This window comes from Cherax quadricarinatus, unplaced genomic scaffold, assembly GCF_038502225.1.
Source record: "Cherax quadricarinatus isolate ZL_2023a unplaced genomic scaffold, ASM3850222v1 Contig644, whole genome shotgun sequence".
In the NCBI taxonomy this organism is placed as follows: domain Eukaryota; kingdom Metazoa; phylum Arthropoda; class Malacostraca; order Decapoda; family Parastacidae; genus Cherax; species Cherax quadricarinatus.
This window is the reverse complement of record NW_027195670.1, coordinates 1-22,027: the sequence shown is the minus strand read 5'-3', so window position 1 is coordinate 22,027 and position 22,027 is coordinate 1. Positions and strand designations below refer to the sequence as shown.

General features: G+C 44.5%; 1 protein-coding gene across 1 annotated transcript in view; it reads right to left on the bottom strand.

Annotated features, from left to right (window-relative positions):
* The window catches only part of LOC128699336 (uncharacterized), a 121,954-nt gene extending 105,162 nt beyond the window's left edge, over window positions 1-16,792 (bottom strand). Inside the window, exon 1 of the mRNA XM_070080580.1 lies at window positions 16,557-16,792. Coding sequence (XP_069936681.1) covers window positions 16,557-16,718 — 162 coding nt within the window. The 5' untranslated portion in view covers window positions 16,719-16,792. The remainder of the gene's footprint in view (window positions 1-16,556) is intronic.
* Window positions 16,793-22,027: the final 5,235 nt, after the last annotated feature.

Here is a 22,027-nt window from a genome sequence, read left to right as displayed (position 1 = left end):
ATCAGATTCACTGAGATGTTACCTGTACTCAAGGTCAAATGTAAGATCAGATTCACTCAGATGTTACCTGTACTCAAGGTCAAATGTAAGATCAGATTCACTCAGATGTTACCTGTACTCAAGGTCAAATGTAAGATCACATTCACTCAGATGTTACCTGTACTCAAGGTCAAATGTAAGATCACATTCACTCAGATGTTACCTGTACTCAAGGTCAAATGTAAGATCAGATTCACTCAGATGTTACCTGTACTCAAGGTCAAATGTAAGATCAGATTCACTCAGATGTTACCTGTACTCAAGGTCAAATGTAAGATCAGATTCACTCAGATGTTACCTGTACTCAAGGTCAAATGTAAGATCAGATTCACTCAGATGTTACCTGTACTCAAGGTCAAATGTAAGATCAGATTCACTCAGATGTTACCTGTACTCAAGGTCAAATGTAAGATCAGATTCACTCAGATGTTACCTGTACTCAAGGTCAAATGTAAGATCAGATTCACTCAGATGTTACCTGTACTCAAGGTCAAATGTAAGATCAGATTCACTCAGATGTTACCTGTACTCAAGGTCAAATGTAAGATCAGATTCACTGAGATGTTACCTGTACTCAAGGTCAAATGTAAGATCAGATTCACTGAGATGTTACCTGTACTCAAGGTCAAATGTAAGATCAGATTCACTGAGATGTTACCTGTACTCAAGGTCAAATGTAAGATCAGATTCACTCAGATGTTACCTGTACTCAAGGTCAAATGTAAGATCAGATTCACTCAGATGTTACCTGTACTCAAGGTCAAATGTAAGATCAGATTCACTCAGATGTTACCTGTACTCAAGGTCAAATGTAAGATCACATTCACTCAGATGTTACCTGTACTCAAGGTCAAATGTAAGATCAGATTCACTGAGATGTTACCTGTACTCAAGGTCAAATGTAAGATCAGATTCACTCAGATGTTACCTGTACTCAAGGTCAAATGTAAGATCACATTCACTCAGATGTTACCTGTACTCAAGGTCAAATGTAAGATCAGATTCACTCAGATGTTACCTGTACTCAAGGTCAAATGTAAGATCAGATTCACTCAGATGTTACCTGTACTCAAGGTCAAATGTAAGATCAGATTCACTCAGATGTTACCTGTACTCAAGGTCAAATGTAAGATCAGATTCACTCAGATGTTACCTGTACTCAAGGTCAAATGTAAGATCAGATTCACTCAGATGTTACCTGTACTCAAGGTCAAATGTAAGATCAGATTCACTCAGATGTTACCTGTACTCAAGGTCAAATGTAAGATCAGATTCACTCAGATGTTACCTGTACTCAAGGTCAAATGTAAGATCAGATTCACTGAGATGTTACCTGTACTCAAGGTCAAATGTAAGATCAGATTCACTCAGATGTTACCTGTACTCAAGGTCAAATGTAAGATCAGATTCACTGAGATGTTACCTGTACTCAAGGTCAAATGTAAGATCAGATTCACTGAGATGTTACCTGTACTCAAGGTCAAATGTAAGATCAGATTCACTCAGATGTTACCTGTACTCAAGGTCAAATGTAAGATCAGATTCACTCAGATGTTACCTGTACTCAAGGTCAAATGTAAGATCAGATTCACTCAGATGTTACCTGTACTCAAGGTCAAATGTAAGATCAGATTCACTGAGATGTTACCTGTACTCAAGGTCAAATGTAAGATCAGATTCACTGAGATGTTACCTGTACTCAAGGTCAAATGTAAGATCAGATTCACTGAGATGTTACCTGTACTCAAGGTCAAATGTAAGATCAGATTCACTCAGATGTTACCTGTACTCAAGGTCAAATGTAAGATCAGATTCACTGAGATGTTACCTGTACTCAAGGTCAAATGTAAGATCAGATTCACTGTTAAAGAATAATAAATATAGGATCTGTTTCCTGTACTCAAAGTGGTATTTGAGTTTATGTTTCCTCAATATTACTGTGGGAATTAAATTACCTGCATGACCTTCATTATATTCATGCCAGTAATTTAACTCGTAAACGGTCCAAACGTGTATATACGTGTTTTCAACATTTGAAAGTATGTGAAGAAAGTAGATCTTTTTTTTTTGTTTTACATTTGAAAATGTGTAAAAACTTTGATCTACTGTTTTTTTCTTTGTTATACACCTACCATCCGACTTACGACCGAGTTCAGTTCCGAGAAACCGGTCGTAAGTCGAACTTTACTACTGAATATCAATATTTTTGTAATGACTTTTATTGTTTTATTTTGGTATTTCATGTTTTACTTTACTTTTTATGCTGTTAGTACTGTATTTTATACTGTAAGGTTTAGGATAAACACTGTGTACAACACAAATACTTGTTCATTTCCCAGAAATTTGGCATAAAAAACACGATCCTAAGTCGAGTGGTCGTAAGTCGGATGGTAGGTGTATTTGAAAATATGTAAAAAAAACGTAGATCTACTTTTGTAGCGCTACACATGTGAACGTAGATCTGACTGGACCGTTTACGGGTTAATGAAGGCAACAAAGATAACTATTTCTTACCAATTGCTACAACTCTGAGACACGTAGGAACATTTTGAGACACACTAAGTCACCGCGAGAATGTCTCCCTACGACACCCACGACCCTCATACTATCCCACAACTTACTCTGGACCTATAAATATAAACTTCGAATTTAATAAACACAACCAGTAATTTTGGTAATAATATTTACATAAAAATTATGTGGACTGTATAATGTTATATTGACAGAAAGAAGGAATACATGTATTTATACATCATATAAGAAAAACCTAGCAGCACCAAACATTTATATGTTGGTAACATAAATATTTTTCTTATTTTTTTTTTTAATAAAAAAAAATAAGAAAAATATTTATATGTTACCAACATATAAATGTTTGGTGCTGCTAGGTCACCCACAACACCTGCCTAGATATGAGGACCCTAACTGGCCAGAAGTTCAACATATAAAGTGCACGAACTTAGCTGTGGGTGTTGACGGCTTCTTATTATCCCCTTTTAACATCTAATTTATAAGTCCTGCCAAGTCATTGGTTTCTCACATTCTGCATGACTGTAACTCCAATTCTTCTTGCTCCTATTTGGGAAGCTTAAACCACATTTAACCTCCAGAGCCACTGAATAATTCCTTCACATTTCAATGTCGTCTTGTTCCTCCAATTCAGATATGGCGTCCCTTCCCCACCCAACGCTATTTGTTTTGCTGGTTCCCTTTTTAATTCAAAAATTAAATTTAACCAACAACAATGTATTTCATTAAATTCCATGCTAAAATGTATTATAATTTTGGAAAATGCAATATTTTACAAAATTACTACGATTATTTATTTTATCATTAATAAAGTTGAGAAACATTCTCCCGTTTGGTTTATGGCCCTTAAACTTTCTCATTGCTAAACATTAGTCACTGGTCATGCAGTAGTGACGTAACTGGAATTTACTCACCCCATCCCCTCGCCCTTGGATTTTATGGGGGTGACACCAAAGATGCCACCCTGGGTGACACCGCCACGGGTAACACCAACCCTAGTGACTCCACTGCCCACCAGTTAACGTGTATTAGATGTGCGGCATGATTTGTTTACTTTTGAACATCGGCAAAAATCGAACACTTCCACTACTTTGAGCTCAATTTTAAGGTACTTTTAGTCTGAAAACCATTCAAAATCATCTCTATTTCTGTAATATATCTTCCATTCTGTCATATGAGACCAAGAAAACGAGAATACATCCATAAATACCATACCAGTCAGTGTATTAACCCTATCACTGTCGGTGATGTATAGGTATGGCTTACAAGCCAGTGCAAGCCAGTGTTAGCAACATATTAATACCCCAAAATTCTAGCAGCTTAAAATCTAGCAGGAGAAAGCTGGTAGACCTACATGAGAGAGAATGGATCTGCGTGGTCAGTGTGCGAAGTATAAAAAAAAATCCCGCAACATGCAGTGCATGAGAAAAAAAAAATGTGATTTTTGGATTATAAAGCCGACTTTGAGGTGTATTTTCGTATAGTATTCATGGTTGTATTCTCATTTTCTTGGTCTCAGTTGACAGAATGGAAGACATATTACAGAAACAGAGATGATTTTGATTGGTTTCATGATGAAGAATATCTTGAAATTGAGCTCAAAGTAGTGGAAATGTTTGATTTTTGCCGATGTTCAAGAGTAAACAAATCACGCTACACATCCAATATACATCAACTGGTGGGTCTAATATACTTTCACAAATTCGTTGATATTATTTATACCATTTTTATAATAATGCAGTAGTCTGCATTATTTTCCAATACGTGTCCAACTGGCCAGTCTAATACGCAGTCACGAATGGGTTGACATTATTTATACAATTATTACAATAATGCAGTAGTCTGCTTAACAGTAAATCTTCTATTTTTTGTTTGAATTCAAAATGGAAAGCAAGAGTAATATAAGAGGGGCCTGGAGATGTGATTAATGAACAGAGAAAATTGTAATAAAGTTGGTAGATTGTAAACAGTAAACCCTGCCATCACATAGTCTCTCCTGTTATACTACACAAAGCACATTACAGAGAGTCAACACTGAAACTACCTGCCTCTATCCAGTCTATATTTGTCCAACCTATTTTTATGTTACCCAAGTAATAGCTTTTATATCCTTTTACTCATGTGCAAGTTAATTGTTCTAACATATTGTATTACTACTACTACTACTACTACTTATATCACTACTACTACTACTACTACCACCACTACTACTACCACTAGTATTGCACCTCACTCTGAGCCTTTATATACCCTCTGTGTCCATGTATTGTTTGTAATGGCTTGATAAAGCTCCTGGAGAGCAAAACGTTGCCACAATAAAAATGTCACATTAGTTGCACTTGTGTCCTTTTACTTTACAACACAAAAAATTTTATTTTTGTGCCAGGAATGTCTTCATTGTTTATTCTGGACCATATTTTGAAATTGCCATCTTCTGAAATTTGTGCAAAATTGGCCTAACTGCCAATTTCTGACCACTGTTTCGTAGCTGAAATTGGTAAATGGGGAGTTTCTTGTATTGAGTCGATAGAACAAATGGAGTTCTTGAGAAATAGCTATGAGTTTGGTTGAGTGAAACAATGGAACTGGCCGAAAATAGGGCTCAAAATGAGCAAAATTGCCGATGCGTATATATTGCCGAGATTGCTAACGTCACGAGAGCATATTTCCACAAGTTTTCCATCAAATTTCGTACTTTTGGTGTCATTACCATCGGGAAAAGATTCTCTATCATTTCACGAGAAAAAAAATGTTATTTTTTTTATATTCATTGACACTGAGAGCAAGTTTGTGAGCATGGGTCTCAACAGTGAAAGGGTAAATAAGAAACACGGTCAGTTTTTTTTTTTTCTCATTATGCACTGTGTGCTGCAGGGTTTTTATTTATACTGCGCACACTGACCACATAGACCCATTCTTTCATATGTAGGCCTACCAGTTTTCTCCCACCAGATTTGAAGACGCTAGAATTTTGGTATAGTATTACGAGACTGACACTGGCTCTCAAGCCATAATATTACGGGACCGACAATGAAAGGGTTAAATTGAATTTTACAAAGTGTAAAACAAAAATATGCTGCAATATGACAATAGTTTAATGGAGAAAATGTTTTAAAGGAAACAATTTTAATTGACGGACTACTGTATACTCTGATAATTATACTTATACAGTGGAACCTCAAAAATCGAACTGCTCCCAACACAACCAATTATACACAAATAACCCGCACATAAAAGACAGAAGCTTACGACGACGTTTCGGTCCGACTTGGACCATTGACAAAGTGTGACTTTGTCAATGGTCCAAGTCGGACCGAAACGTTGTCGTAAGCTTCTGTCTTTTATGTGCGGGTTATTTGTGTATCGTTCCAGTCACGGTATTGTGCCTTTTTGTTATTTACAACCAATTATGTAAGTGTATTTTTGTAAGTGCTTTTATAAGTGTATTTTTGAGGGTCTGAAATGGACTAATCTATTTTACATTATTCCTGATGGGAATAAATTCATTCGGTAAAGGCACTCGAACAGCCTTCTGGACCGAAGAAAGTTCGATATTTGAGGTTCCACTTTATATACCAGTAACTAAATAAACTTACTGTGCTGGCATGCAGGTACACATTAAAATCACTGAGTGCATCTTAATAGTCTCGAAGATGCCATATTAATAATGATGATAATAACAATACACAATAATAATCACTCTGAGATGAATAAATGTTGTATATTACGTTAATATAGACATTTTCATTAATCAATCTATGATATTTTTCAAAATTATATAATAAACACTCTACATAACATATAAACTTGATAAAATACATCCTACAGTAGAATAAATTAACATAAATATTAGATGTTTTTCCAGTCTTGTCGGAGTGTCAGAAAGAATAATGTTTTCTATAGTTCAACACCAAAGAAAACGTGTACACAACAGGACTCACGAAATCGTAATGACACGATTGCAAACAAACCATACCACAGGCGGGGATAGAACCCGCTATCAGAGAGTCTCAAAACTCCAGACCATCGCGTTAGCCACTAGACCAGCTAGCCACAATAAGATTCGTCCCACTAGGTATATTTCTACACCATAGGAAGGTTAGCACAGGCACCACTGTGACCACAAATGCAAGTTTTTACAGACGAATCTCCAGCTAGCATGGCCGTGGTCACAGTGGTGCCTATGCTAACCTTCCTATGGTGTAGAAATATACCTAGTTGGATGAATATTATTGTGGCTAGCTGGTCTAGTGGCTAACGCAACGGTCTGGAGTTTTGAGACTCTCTGATCGCGGGTTCTATCCCCGCCCGTGGTATGGTTTGTGTACACAACAGCATTACTGAGGGTAACTGCAGAAAATTATTCTTTTTGTATGTCTTCACTCAGAGTGTCATTCCTTCTAAAAATGGTGTTACATGAGAATGGGAGTGTTGCTCTTCATTTATTCTGGTGTACCAATGTGGAGACAACTTGTACACACTGTAAGGTGTTTGTATTATGGTTTAAGCTTCACAAACATGGAAATGAACGTGTATCAGCCATAAACAGACACGTACGTCTGATGTTTACACACTCTGCGTCTCTGTCCTCTCTCATTTACTCATTCCCTCTCGTTTATCCGTTATATTTTATTCACTCACCTCTCACCCTACATTAAGACTACAAATATTTTAAGGTATGTAAAGAGTGTACTGTGTGTGTATTTTACTTGTTACTGTTTTTAATGTCTAGTTCTATTGCTAACTTAATTTATGTTAGTGTAAACTTAGTTATCTTACATTTTCATGCATTTATAAGTGAAAAAATGGTGTTCTGCTTTCTGGAAATGTCTGCTTTCTAGCAGTAGCCTGGAACCTGACCTACTGTATAAGTTGGGCCCTACTGTATACAGGAGAAGGTGTTACTAGCACCTTCCTACCAGCATTTAGTAATGTATACACGAGGTGTTACTAGCACCTTGCTGCCAGCATTTAGTAATGTATACACGAGGTGTTACTAGCACCTTGCTGCCAGCATTTAGTAATGTATACATGAGGTGTTACTAGCACCTTGCTGCCAGCATTTAGTAATGTATACACAGTGTTACTAGCACCTTGCTGCCAGCATTTAGTAATGCATACATGAGGTGTTACTAGCACCTTGCTGCCAGCATTTAGTAATGCATACACGAGGTGTTACTAGCACCTTGCTGCCAGCATTTAGTAATGCATACACGAGGTGTTACTAGCACCTTGCTGCCAGCATTTAGTAATGTATACACGAGGTGTTACTAGCACCTTGCTGCCAGCATTTAGTAATGCATACACGAGGTGGTACTAGCACCTTGCTGCCAGCATTTAGTAATGTATACACGAGGTGTTACTAGCACCTTGCTGCCAGCATTTAGTAATGTATACATGAGGTGTTACTAGCACCTTGCTGCCAGCATTTAGTAATGTATACACAGTGTTACTAGCACCTTGCTGCCAGCATTTAGTAATGCATACATGAGGTGTTACTAGCACCTTGCTGCCAGCATTTAGTAATGTATACACGAGGTGTTACTAGCATCTTGCTGCCAGCATTTAGTAATGCATACACGAGGTGTTACTAGCAACTTGCTGCCAGCATTTAGTAATGTATACACGGTGTTACTAGCACCTTGCTGCCAGCATTTAGTAATGCATACACGAGGTGTTACTAGCACCTTGCTGCCAGCATTTAGTAATGTATACATAAGGTGTTACTAGCACCTTGCTGCCAGCATTTAGTAATGCATACACGAGGTGTTACTAGCACCTTGCTGCCAGCATTTAGTAATGTATACATAAGGTGTTACTAGCACCTTGCTGCCAGCATTTAGTAACGCATACATGAGGTATTACTAGCACCTTGAAGCCAGCATTCAGCAATGTATACAGGTTATACTAGCACAAATAACCCGCACATAGAAGAGAGGAGCTTACGACGACGTTTCGGTCCAACTTGGACTATTTACAAAGTCACACTAACGAAAAGGAGAGATGGATGGGTATATACAGGCAGGAGGTGGTAGTAGTTGTGGAGGGAAGGAAGTAGTAGTCGAGGGAAGGTAGTAGTAGTGGAGGGAAGGTAGTAGTGGTGGAGGGAAGGAAGTAGTAGTGGAGGGAAGGAAGTAGTAGTGGAGGGAAGGAACTAGTAGTGGAGGGAAGGAAGTAGTAGTGGAGGGAAGGAAGTAGTAGTGCAGGGAAGGACGTAGTAGTGGAGGGAAGGAAGTAGTAGTGGAGGGAAGGTAGAAGTAGTGGAGGGAAGGAAGTAGTAGTGGAGGGAAGGAAGTAGTAGTGGAGGGAAGGAAGTAGTAGTGGAGGGAAGGAAGTAGCAGTGGAGGGAAGGAAGTAGTAGTGGAGGGAAGGAAGTAGTAGTGGAGGGAAGGAAGTAGTAGTGGAGGGAAGGAACTAGTAGTGGAGGGAAGGAACTAGTAGTGGAGGGAAGGAACTAGTAGTGGAGGGAAGGAAGTAGTAGTGGAGGGAAGTAGTAGTGGAGGGAAGGTAGTAGTAGTGGAGGGAAGGAAATAGTAGTGGAGGGAAGGAAGTAGAAGTGGGGGGAAGGAAGTAGTAGTGGGGGGAAGGAAGTAGTAGTGGGGGGAAGGAAGTAGTAGTGGAGGGAAGGTAGTAGTGGAGGGAAGGAAGTAGTAGTGGGGGGAAGGACGTCGTGGAGGGAAGGAAGTAGTAGTAGTAGTGGAGGGAAGGAAGTAGTAGTGGGGGGAAGGAAGTAGTAGTGGGGGGAAGGAAGTAGTAGTGGAGGGAAGGGAGTAGTAGTGGAGGGAAGGAAGTAGTAGTGGAGGGAAGGAAGTAGTGGAGGGAAGGAAGTAGTAGTGGAGGGAAGGAAGTAGTGGAGGGAAGGAAGTAGTAGTGGAGGGAAGGAAGTAGTAGTGGAGGGAAGGAAGTAGTAGTGGAGGGAAGGAAGTAGTGGAGGGAAGGTAGTAGTAGTGGAGGGATGGAAGTAGTAGTGGAGGGATGGAAGTAGTAGTGGAGGGATGGAAGTAGTAGTGGAGGGATGGAAGTAGTAGTGGAGGGATGGAAGTAGTAGTGGAGGGATGGAAGTAGTGGAGGGATGGAAGTAGTAGTGGAGGGAAGGAAGTAGTAGTGGGGGAAGGAAGTAGTAGTGGAGGGAAGGAAGTAGTAGTGGAGGGAAGGAAGTACTAGTGGAGGGAAGGAAGTACTAGTGGAGGGAAGGAAGTACTAGTGGAGGGAAGGAAGTACTAGTGGAGGGAAGGAAGTACTAGTGGAGGGAAGGAAGTACTAGTGGAGGGAAGGAAGTAGTAGTGGAGGGAAGGAAGTAGTAGTGGAGGGAAGGCAGTAGTAGTGGAGGGAAGGAAGTAGTAGTGCAGGGAAGGAAGTAGTAGTAAAGGGAAGGAAGTAGCAGTTGACAGAAGGAAGTAGTAGTGCAGGGAAGGAAGTAGTAGTGGAGGGAAGGAAGTAGTAGTGGAGGGAAGGAAGTACTAGTGGAGGGAAGGAAGTACTAGTGGAGGGAAGGAAGTACTAGTGGAGGGAAGGAAGTAGTAGTGGAGGGAAGGTAGTAGTAGTGGAGGGAAGGAAGTAGCAGTGGAGGGAAGGAAGTAGCAGTTGACAGAAGGAAGTAGTAGTGGAGGGAAGGAAGTAGCAGTGGAGGGAAGGAAGTACTAGTGGAGGGAAGGAAGTACTAGTGGAGGGAAGGAAGTAGTAGTGGAGGGAAGGTAGTAGCAGTGGAGGGAAGGAAGTAGTAGTGGAGGGAAGGCAGTAGTAGTGCAGGGAAGGAAGTAGTAGTGGAGGGAAGGAAGTAGTAGTGAAGGGAAGGAAGTAGTAGTGGAGGGAAGGTAGTAGTAGTGGACGGAAGGTAGTAGTAGTGGAGGGAAGGAAGTAGTAGTGCAGGGAAGGAAGTAGTAGTGGAGGGAAGGAAGTAGTAGTGGAGGGAAGGAAGTAGTAGTGGAGGGAAGGTAGTAGTGGAGGGAAGGAAGTACTAGTGGAGGGAAGGAAGTAGTAGTGGAGGGAAGGAAGTAGTAGTGGAGGGAAGGAAGTAGTAGTGGAGGGAAGGAAGTAGTAGTGGAGGGAAGGAAGTAGTAGTGAAGGGAAGGAAGTAGTAGTGGAGGGAAGGAAGTAGTAGTGGAGGGAAGGAAGTAGCAGTGGACGGAAGGTATTAGTAGTGGAGGGAAGGAAGTAGTAGTGGAGGGAAGGAAGTAGTAGTGGAGGGAAGGAAGTAGTAGTGGAGGGAAGGAAGTACTAGTGGAGGGAAGGAAGTAGTAGTGGAGGGAAGGTAGTAGTAGTGGAGGGAAGGAAGTAGCAGTGGACAGAAGGACGTAGTAGTGGAGGGAAGGAAGTAGTAGTGGAGGGAAGGAAGTAGTAGTGGGGGGAAGGAAGTAGTAGTGGAGGGAAGGAAGTAGTAGTGGAAGGAAGGAAGTAGTAGTGGAAGGAAGGAAGTAGTAGTGGAGGGAAGAAAGTAGTAGTGGGGGGAAGGAAGTAGTAGTGGAGGGAAGGAAGTAGTAGTGGAGGGAAGGAAGTAGTAGTGGAGGGAAGGAAGTAGTAGTGGAGGGAAGGAAGTAGTAGTGGAGGGAAGTACTAGTGGAGGGAAGGAAGTAGTAGTGGAGGGAAGGTAGTAGTAGTGGAGGGAAGGAAGTAGCAGTGGACAGAAGGAAGTAGTAGTGGAGGGAAGGAAGTAGTAGTGGAGGGAAGGAAGTAGTAGTGGAGGGAAGGAAGTAGTAGTGGAGGGAAGGAAGTAGTAGTGGAGGGAAGTAGTAGTGGAGGGAAGGAACTAGTAGTGGAGGGAAGGAACTAGTAGTGGAGGGAAGGAACTAGTAGTGGAGGGAAGGAAGTAGTAGTGGAGGGAAGGAAGTAGTAGTGGGGGAAGGAAGTAGTAGTGGAGGGAAGGTAGTAGTGGAGGGAAGGAAGTAGTAGTGGGGGGAAGGAAGTAGTAGTGGAGGGAAGGAAGTAGTAGTGGAGGGAAGGTAGTAGTAGTGGAGGGAAGGAAGTAGTAATGGGGGGAAGGAAGTAGTAGTGGAGGGATGGAAGTAGTAGTGGAGGGAAGGAAGTAGTAGTGGAGAGAAGGAAGTAGTAGTGGAGGGAAGGAAGTAGTAGTGGAGGGAAGGAAGTAGTAGTGGAGGGAAGGAAGTGGTAGTGGAGGGAAGGAAGTAGTAGTGGAGGGAAGGAAGTAGTAGTGGAGGGAAGTAGTAGTGGAGGGAAGGAAGTAGTAGTGGAGGGAAGGAAGTAGTAGTGGAGGGAAGGTAGTAGTGGAGGGAAGGAAGCATTAGTGGAGGGAAGGAAGTAGTAGTGTAGGGAAGGAAGTAGTAGTGGAGCGAAGGTAGTAGTAGTGGAGGGAAGAAAGTAGTAGTGGAGGGAAGGAAGTAGTAGTGGAGGGAAGGAAGTAGTAGTGGAGGGAAGGTAGTAGTAGTGGAGGGAAGGTAGTAGTATTAGTGGAGGGAAGGAAGTAGTAGTGGAGGGAAGGAAGTAGTAGTGGAGGGAAGGAAGTAGTAGTGGGGGGAAGGAAGTAGTAGTGGAGGGAAGGAAGTAGTAGTGGAGGGAAGGAAGTAGTAGTGGAGGGGAAGGAAGTAGTAGTGGAGGGAAGGAAGTAGTAGTGGAGGGAAGGAAGTAGTAGTGGAGGGAAGGAAGTAGTAGTGGAGGGAAGGAAGTAGTAGTGGAGGGAAGGAAGTAGTAGTGGAGGGAAGGAAGTAGTAGTGGAGGGAAGGTAGTAGTAGTTTAGGGAAGGAAGTAGTAGTGGAGGGAAGGTAGTAGTAGTGGAGGGAAGGAAGTAGTAGTGGAGGGAAGGAAGTAGTAGTGGAGGGAAGGAAGTAGTAGTGGAGGGAAGGAAGTAGTAGTGGAGGGAAGGAAGTAGTAGTGGAGGGGAAGGAAGTAGTAGTGGAGGGAAGGAAGTAGTAGTGGAGGGAAGGAAGTAGTAGTGGAGGGAAGGAAGTAGTAGTGGAGGGAAGGAAGTAGTAGTGGAGGGAAGGAAGTAGTAGTGGAGGGAAGGTAGTAGTAGTTTAGGGAAGGAAGTAGTAGTGGAGGGAAGGTAGTAGTAGTGGAGGGAAGGAAGTAGTAGTGGAGGGAAGGAAGTAGTAGTGGAGGGAAGGAAGTAGTAGTGGAGGGAAGGTAGTAGTAGTGGAGGGAAGGAAGTAGTAGTGGGGGGGAAGGTAGTAGTAGTGGGGGGAAGGTAGTAGTAGTGGAGGGAAGGAAGTAGTGGTGGAGGGAAGGAAGTGGTAGTGGAGGGAAGGAAGTAGTAGAGGAGGGAAGGAAGTAGTAGTGGAGGGAAGGAAGTAGTAGTGGATGGAAGGTAGTAGTAGTGGAGGGAAGGAAGTAGTGGAGGGAAGGTAGTAGTAGTGGAGGGAAGGTAGTAGTGGAGGGAAGGAAGTAGTAGTGGAGGGAAGGAAGTAGTAGTGGAGGGAAGGAAGTAGTAGTGGAGGGAAAGTAGTAGTAGTGGAGGGAAGGAAGTAGTAGTGGGGGGGAAGGTAGTAGTAGTGGAGGGAAGGTAGTAGTAGTGGAGGGAAGGAAGTAGTAGTGGAGGGAAGGAAGTAGTAGTGGAGGGAAGGAAGTAGTAATGGAGGGAAGGAAGTAGTAGTGGAGGGAAGGAAGTAGTAGTGGAGGGAAGGTAGTAGTAGTGGAGGGAAGGAAGTAGTAGTGGAGGGAAGGTAGTAGTAGAGGAGGGAAGGAAGTAGTAGAGGAGGGAAGGAAGTAGTAGTGGAGGGAAGGCAGTAGTAGTGGAGGGAAGGTAGTAGTAGTGGAGGGAAGGTAGTAGTAGTGGAGGGAAGGTAGTAGTAGTGGAGGGAAGGTAGTAGTAGTGGAGGGAAGGTAGTAGTAGTGGAGGGAAGGTAGTAGTAGTGGAGGGAAGGTAGTAGTAGTGGAGGGAAGGAAGTAGTAGTGGAGGGAAGGTAGTAGTAGTGGAGGGAAGGTAGTAGTAGTGGAGGGAAGGTAGTAGTAGTGGAGGGAAGGTAGTAGTAGTGGAGGGAAGGTAGTAGTAATGGAGGGAAGGTAGTAGTAGTAGGGAAGGTAGTAGTAGTAGGGAAGGTAGTAGTAGTAGGGAAGGTAGTAGTAGTAGGGAAGGTAGTAGTAGTAGGGAAGGTAGTAGTAGTAGGGAAGGTAGTAGTAGTAGGGAAGGTAGTAGTAGTAGGGAAGGTAGTAGTAGTAGAGGAAAGTAGTGGAGGGAAGGTAGTAGTAGTGGAGGGAAGGTAGTAGTAATGGAGGGAAGGTAGTAGTAGTGGAGGGAAGGAAGTAGTGGGGTTACTTCCCTTCTCTGTCTTTTAATGCCACTAGGACCAGCACACCAACTTATATCACAATCTGTGATGGTGAGGAGGGCAGCCTTGGTCCACTTGATGGTGAGGAGGGCAGCCCTGGTCCACTTGATGGTGAGGAGGGCAGCCCTGGTCCACTTGATGGTGAGGAGGGCAGCTCTGGTCCACTTGATGGTGAGGAGGGCAGCCCTGGTCCACTTGATGGAGAGGAGGGCAGCCTTGGTGCACTTGATGGTGAGGAGGGCAGCCCTGGTCCACTTGATGGTGAGGAGGGCAGCCCTGGTCCACTTGATGGTGAGGAGGGCAGCCCTGGTCCACTTGATGGTGAGGAGGGCAGCCCTGGTCCACTTGATGGAGAGGAGGGCAGCCTTGGTCCACTTGATGGTGAGGAGGGCAGCCCTGGTCCACTTGATGGTGAGAAGGGCAGCCCTGGTCCACTTGATGGTGAGGAGGGCAGCCCTGGTCCACTTGATGGTGAGAAGGGCAGCCCTGGTCCACTTGATGGTGAGGAGAGCAGCTCTGGTCCACTTGATGGTGAGGAGGGCAGCCCTGGTCCACTTGATGGTGAGGAGGGCAGCCCTGGTCCACTTGGTGGTGAGGAGGGCAGCCCTGGTCCACTTGATGGTGAGAAGGGCAGCCCTGGTCCACTTGATCGTGAGAAGGGCAGCCCTGGTCCACTTGATGGTGAGGAGGGCAGCCTTGGTCCACTTGATGGTGAGGAGGGCAGCCTTGGTCCACTTGGTGGTGAGGAGGGCAGCCCTGGTCCACTTGATGGTGAGAAGGGCAGCCCTGGTCCACTTGATGGTGAGAAGGGCAGCCCTGGTCCACTTGATGGTGAGGAGGGCAGCCTTGGTCCACTTGGTGGTGAGGAGGGCAGCCTTGGTCCACTTGATGGTGAGAAGGGCAGCCCTGGTCCACTTGATGGTGAGAAGGGCAGCCCTGGTCCACTTGATGGTGAGAAGGGCAGCCCTGGTCCACTTGATGGTGAGAAGGGCAGCCCTGGTCCACTTAGTGGTGAGGAGGGCAGCCCTGGTCCACTTGACAGTGATGAGGGCAGCCCTGGTCCACTTGGTGGTGAGGAGGGCAGCCCTGGTCCACTTGGTGGTGAGGAGGGCAGCCCTGGTACACTTGGTGGTGAGGAGGGCAGCCCTGGTACACTTGGTGGTGAGGAGGGCAGCCTTGGTCCACTTGACGGTGAGGAGGGCAGCCCTGGTCCACTTGATGGTGAGGAGGGTAGCCCTGGTCCACTTGATGGTGAGGAGGGCAGCCCTGGTCCACTTGATGGTGAGGAGGGCAGCCCTGGTCCACTTGATGGTGAGGAGGGCAGCCATAGTCCACTTGATGGTGAGGAGGGCAGCCCTGGTCCACTTGATGGTGAGGAGGGCAGCCTTGGTCCACTTGATGGTGAGGAGGGCAGCCATAGTCCACTTGATGGTGAGGAGGGCAGCCCTGGTCCACTTGATGGAGAGGAGGGCAGCCCTGGTCCACTTGATGGTGAGGAGGGCAGCCCTAGTCCACTTGATGGTGAGGAGGGCAGCCCTGGTCCACTTGATGGTGAGGAGGGCAGCCCTGGTCCACTTGATGGAGAGGAGGGCAGCCCTGGTCCACTTGATGGAGAGGAGGGCAGCCCTGGCCCACTTGAAGTTGAGAAGGGCAGCCCTGGTCCACTTGATGGTGAGGAGGGCAGCCCTGGTCCACTTGATGGTGAGGAGGGCAGCCCTGGTCCACTTGATGGAGAGGAGGGCAGCCCTGGTCCACTTAATGGAGTGGAGGGCAGCCCTGGTCCACTTGATGGAGAGGAGGGCAGCCCTGGTCCACTTGATGGAGTGGAGGGCAGCCCTGGTCCACTTGATGGAGAGGAGGGAAGCCTTGGTCCACTTGGTCCACCATCATTACCAATAATAACAGCCTGGTTGATCAGGCCCTGATCCACCACGATGCCTGGTCACAGACCGGGACGCGGGGGCGTTGACCCCCGGAACTCTCTCCAGGTATACAACACGCACCACCCATAACGCACATTACCCACAACAGGCACCAACAGTACCAGCAGGCACCAACAGTACCAGCAGGCACCAACAGTACCCACAACAGGCACCAACAGTACCCACAACAGGCACCAACAGTACCAGCAGGCACCAACAGTACGCACAACAGGCACCAACAGTACCAGCAGGCACCAACAGTACCCACAACAGGCACCAACAGTACCAGCAGGCACCAACAGTACCCACAACAGGCACCAACAGTACCCACAACAGGCAACAACAGTACCCACAACAGGTACCAACAGTACCCACAACAGGTACCAACAGTACCAGCAGGCACCAACAGTACCCACAACAGGCATCAACAGTACCAGCAGGCACCAACAGCACCAGCAGGCACCAACAGTACCCACAACAGGCACCAACAGTACCCACAACAGGCACCAACAGTACCCACAACAGGCACCAACAGTACCGACAACAGGTACCAACAGTACCGACAACAGGCACCAACAGTACCCACAACAGGCACCAACAGTACCCACAACAGGCACCAACAGTACCCACAACAGGCACCAACAGTACCCACAACAGGCACCAACAGTACCCACAACAGGCACCAACAGTACCCACAACAGGCACCAACAGTACCCACAACAGGCACCAACAGTACCCACAACAGGCACCAACAGTACCCACAACAGGCACCAACAGTACCCCCACCAGGCACCATCATTACCAACAGGCACCAACAGTACCCACAACAGGAACCAACGGTACTTACCGCTGGGCGGCCATAATGGGTTTCTCTTGGATAGGGCACGAAGGGCGGTTGTTGCATGTAGCGGCCGCCCACACCGCCTCCGCCGCCCCCTCCGCCGCCCACGTGGGCGTCGCCAGCCCCGGGGTAGGCCGGGTACCCGCCCGCGCCCGCCCGCGAGGCCATGGGCGGCGAGATGGGCGTCTTGTAGGGTGAGCCGTCATGTCTGAAACAACGGTAACACTGTTAGAACGTTAACTCTGTTGTAACAACGGGAACACTGTTGTGACAACAGTAACACGTTAACTCTGTTGTGACAACAGTAACACTTACATTAACTCTGTTGTGACAACAGTAACATAATTGTTCTGACAACAGTAACAATAATATTAACTGTTGTGACAACAGTAACATGTTACATTAACTCTATGACAACAGTAACAACGGAAACTCATTACCTGTAACAACAGTAACAAAACTTTTACAACAGCAGCATAACTGTTACAACAGTAAGAACATTAACCATTACAAAAACACTTTATTACCACTGTTGCAACAGTACCAGTAACATTAACAGTAAAAGTAACAGTACCAGTAACAACAGCTATACTAGTACTAATAAGAGTAACAACAGTACCAGTATCAACAGTAACAAAACCAGTAACAGTAACATTACCAGAGAGATAACAGTACCAGTAAAAACAGTACCAGTAACAACAGTAAAAAAACACCAGTAACAAAGGTAGCAGTAAAAACAGTACCATTAACAGTAAAAACAGTACCAGTAACAGTAAAAGAGTAGCAGTAACAACAGTAAAACTGTAGCTGTACAACAGTAAAACAGTATCAGTAACAGTAACAACAGTGCCAGTAACAACAGGACCAGTAATAACAACAGTACCAGTAATAATAACAGTACCAGTAACAACAGTAGCAAGAATGCCAGTAACAGCAACAACAGTACCAGTAACAAGAGTACAAGTAACAATATTACCAGTAACAGTACCAGTAACAACAGTACCAGTACAACAGTACCAGTAACAACAGTACCAATAGCTAACAACAGAAACAACAGTACCAGTAACAACAGAACCAGCCAGGATAAAACAGTACGAGTAACAACAGTACCAGTAACAGGATCAGAAGAAACATTATCAGTAAAACAGTACCGTTAACAACAGTACCGGTAACAACAGTACCAGTACCAACAGGACCAGTAACAACAGTACCAGCAACAACATTAACAGTAACAACAGAACCAGTAAAGGTTACAAGTGCAACAGTAACAAGACCAGTAACAACAGTAAAAGTAACAGTAACAACAGCACCAGTAACAACAGTAACAGTAAAAACAGTAACAAGAGTACCAGTAACAACAGTAACAGTAAAAACAGTAACAAGAGTACCAGTAACAACAGTATTAGTAACAACATCATCGGAAACATGAGTACCAGCAACAACAGTAACAGTAATAACAGTACCAGTAACAACAGAAGCAGTAACAACTGGACCAGTAACAACTGGACCAGTAACAACTGGACCAGTAACAACAGGACCAGTAACATTAACAGTAACAACAGAACCAGTAAGAATAAAACAATAAGAATAAAACAACAGTAAGAATAAAACAACAGTACCAAAACAACAGTATCAGCAACAGGACCGGTAACAACAGTACCAGTAACAACAGGACTGGTAACAACAGTACCAGTAACAATAAAACAGTACGAGCAACAACAGTACGAGTAACAATAACAGTATCAACAGGACCAGTAACAATAGAACAATTAACAACAGGAGCAGTAACAACAGTACCAGTAACAACGGTACTGTTATGAACCAAGTGTATCACATACGAGATGTGGGTACTCCTAGCAGAAGGGTACACTAGAAGAAGGGTACACTAGCTAGTATTACAGAGATGTGGGTACTCCTAGCAGAAGGGTACACTAGCTAGTATTACAGAGATGTGGGTACTCCTAGCAGAAGGGTACACTAGCAGAAGGGTATACTAGCAGAAGGATACACTAGCTAGTATTACAGAGGAGATGTGGGTACTCCTAGCAGAAGGGTACACTAGCTAGTATTACAGAGGAGATGTTGGTACTCCTAGCAGAAGGGTACACTAGCAGAAGGATACACTAGCTAGTATTACAGAGATGTGGGTACTCCTAGCAGAAGGGTACACTAGCAGAAGGGTATACTAGCAGAAGGATACACTAGCTAGTATTACAGAGGAGATGTGGGTACTCCTAGCAGAAGGGTACACTAGCTAGTATTACAGAGGAGATGTTGGTACTCCTAGCAGAAGGGTACACTAGCAGAAGGATACACTAGCTAGTATTACAGAGATGTGGGTACTCCTAGCAGAAGGGTACACTAGCAGAAGGATACACTAGCTAGTATTACAGAGATGTGGGTACTCCTAGCAGAAGGGTACACAAGCATAAGGGTATACTAGCAGAAGGGTACACTAGCTAGTATTACAGAGATGTGGGTACTCCTAGCAGAAGGGTACACTAGCAGAAGGGTATACTAGCAGAAGGGTACACTAGCTAGTATTACAGAGGAGATGTGGTTACTCCAAGCAGAAGGGTACACTAGCAGAAGGATACACTAGCTAGTATTACAGAGATGTGGGTACTCCTAGCAGAAGGGTACACTAGCAGAAGGGTATACTAGCAGAAGGGTATACTAGCAGAAGGGTACACTAGCTAGTATTACAGAGGAGATGTGGGTACTCCTAGCAGAAGGGTACACTAGCAGAAGGATACACTAGCTAGTATTACAGAGGAGATGTGGGTACTCCTAGCAGAACGGTACATTAGCAGAAGGATACACAAGCAGAAGGATACACTAGCAGAAGGGTACACTAGCAGAAAAGTACACTAGCAGAAGAGTACACTAGCAGAAGAGTACACTAGCAGAAGGGTACACTAACAGAAGAGTACATTAGCAGAAGGGTACACAAGCAGAAGGGTACACTAGGAGAAGGGTACACTAGCAGAAAAGTACACTAGCAGAAGGGTACACTAACAGAAGAGTACACTAACAGAAGAGTACACTAACAGAAGGGTACACAAGCAGAAGGGTACACTAGCAGAAGAGTACACTAGCAGAAGGGTACACTAGCAGAAGAGTACACTAGCAGAAGAGTACACTAGCAGAAGGGTACACTAGCAGAAGAGTACACTAGCAGAAGAGTACACTAGCAGAAGGGTACACAAGCAGAAGGGTACACTAGGAGAAGGGTACACTAGCAGAAAAGTACACTAGCAGAAGGGTACACTAACAGAAGAGTACACTAACAGAAGGGTACACAAGCAGAAGAGTACACTAACAGAAGAGTACACTAGCAGAAGAGTACACTAGCAGAAGGGTACACAAGCAGAAGGGTACACTAGCAGAAGGGTACACTAACAGAAGAGTACACCCGGTAGTAATTGCACGGTCACGAGTGAGTGTAGCCCTGCACCCAGTTAACAATGTACCAGGTGTTGCACACCCTGGTATGGATCCTCCACAAGACAACCCAGATTGCAACACTTTTAGCCTGTTATGGCACCTGACATTCGTGAATATGTTAAGAAGTGTAGTGTGTGTATGGGACACAAAGTTAGTGGTCCTAACCTTATCCTGGTGCAACCCGTTACTAGCTAACCTAACCGAACTTGCAATCTCCCCTCCAGGGCAACATCTGTGTTATGGTAGACCATTTCACCAGATGTTGGCACTAGTACGAGATAACACTACCCAGACACTACCAGATAACACTACCCAGACACTACCAGATAACACTACCCAGAAACTACCAGATAACACTACCCACACACTACCAGATAACACTACCCAGACACTACCACATAACACTACCCAGACACTACCAGATAACACTACCCAGACGGTACCAGATAACACTACCCAGACATTACCAGATAACACTACCCAGACACTACCAGATAACACTACCCAGACACTACCAGATAACACTACCCAGACACTACCAGATAACACTACCCAGACGGTACCAGATAACACTACCCAGACATTACCAGATAACAATACCCAGACACTACCAGATAACACTACCCAGACAGTACCAGATAACACTATCCAGACAATACCAGATAACACTATCCAGACACTACAAGATAACACTACCCAGACACTACCAGGTAACACTACCATATAACACTACACAGACAGTACCAAATAACACTATCAAGACAGTACCAGATAACACTACCATATAACACTACCCAGACAGTACCAGATAACACTATCAAGACAGTACCAGATAACACAGCCCAGACACTACCAGATAAAACTACCCAGACACTACCATATCACACTACCAAGACACTACCAGATAACACTACCATATAACACTACCCAGACACTACCAGATAACACTACCAGATAACAGTACCCAGACACTACCAGATAACACTACCCAGACAGTACCAGATAACACAGCCCAGACACTACCAGATAAAACTACCCAGAAAGTACCAGATAACACTGTCAAGACAGTACCAGATAACACTATCCAGACAATACCAGACAACACTATCCAGACACTACAAGATAACATTACCCAGACACTACCAGATAACACTACCCAGACAGTACCAGATAACACTGTCAAGACAGTACCAGATAACACAGCCCAAACACTACCAGATAACAATACCCAGACAGTACCAGATAACAATACCCAGACAGTACCAAATAACACTACCCAGACACTACCAGATAACACTATCCAGACACTACCAGATAACACTACCCAGACAGTACCAGATAACACTGTCCAGACACTACCAGATAACACTGTCCAGACACTACCAGATAACACTGTCCAGACACTACCAGATAACACTGTCCAGACAATACCAGATAACACTATCCAGACACTACAAGATAACACTACCCAGACACTACAAGATAACACTACCCAGACACTACCAGATAACACTACCCAGACACTACCATATAACAATACCCAGACACTACCAGATAACACTACCAGATAACAGTACCCAGACACTACCAGATAACACTACCCAGACAGTACCAGATAACACTGTCAAGACAGTACCAGATAACACAGCCCAGAAACTACATGATAAAACTACCCAGACAGTACCAGATAACACTGTCAAGACAGTACCAGATAACACTACCCAGACACTACCATCTAAAACTACCCAGACAATACCAGATAACACTGTCCAGACAGTACCAGATAACACTGTCCAGACAGTACCAGATAACACTGTACAGACACTACCAGATAACACTACCAAGACAGTACCAGAAAACACGACCCAGACGCTACCAGATAACACTACCCAAACACTACCAGATAACACTACCAAGACACCATCAGAAAACACTACGCAGACAGTTGAAGATAACACTACCAGATAACACCACCCAGACACTACCAGATAACACCACCCAGACACTACCAGATAACACCACCCAGACAC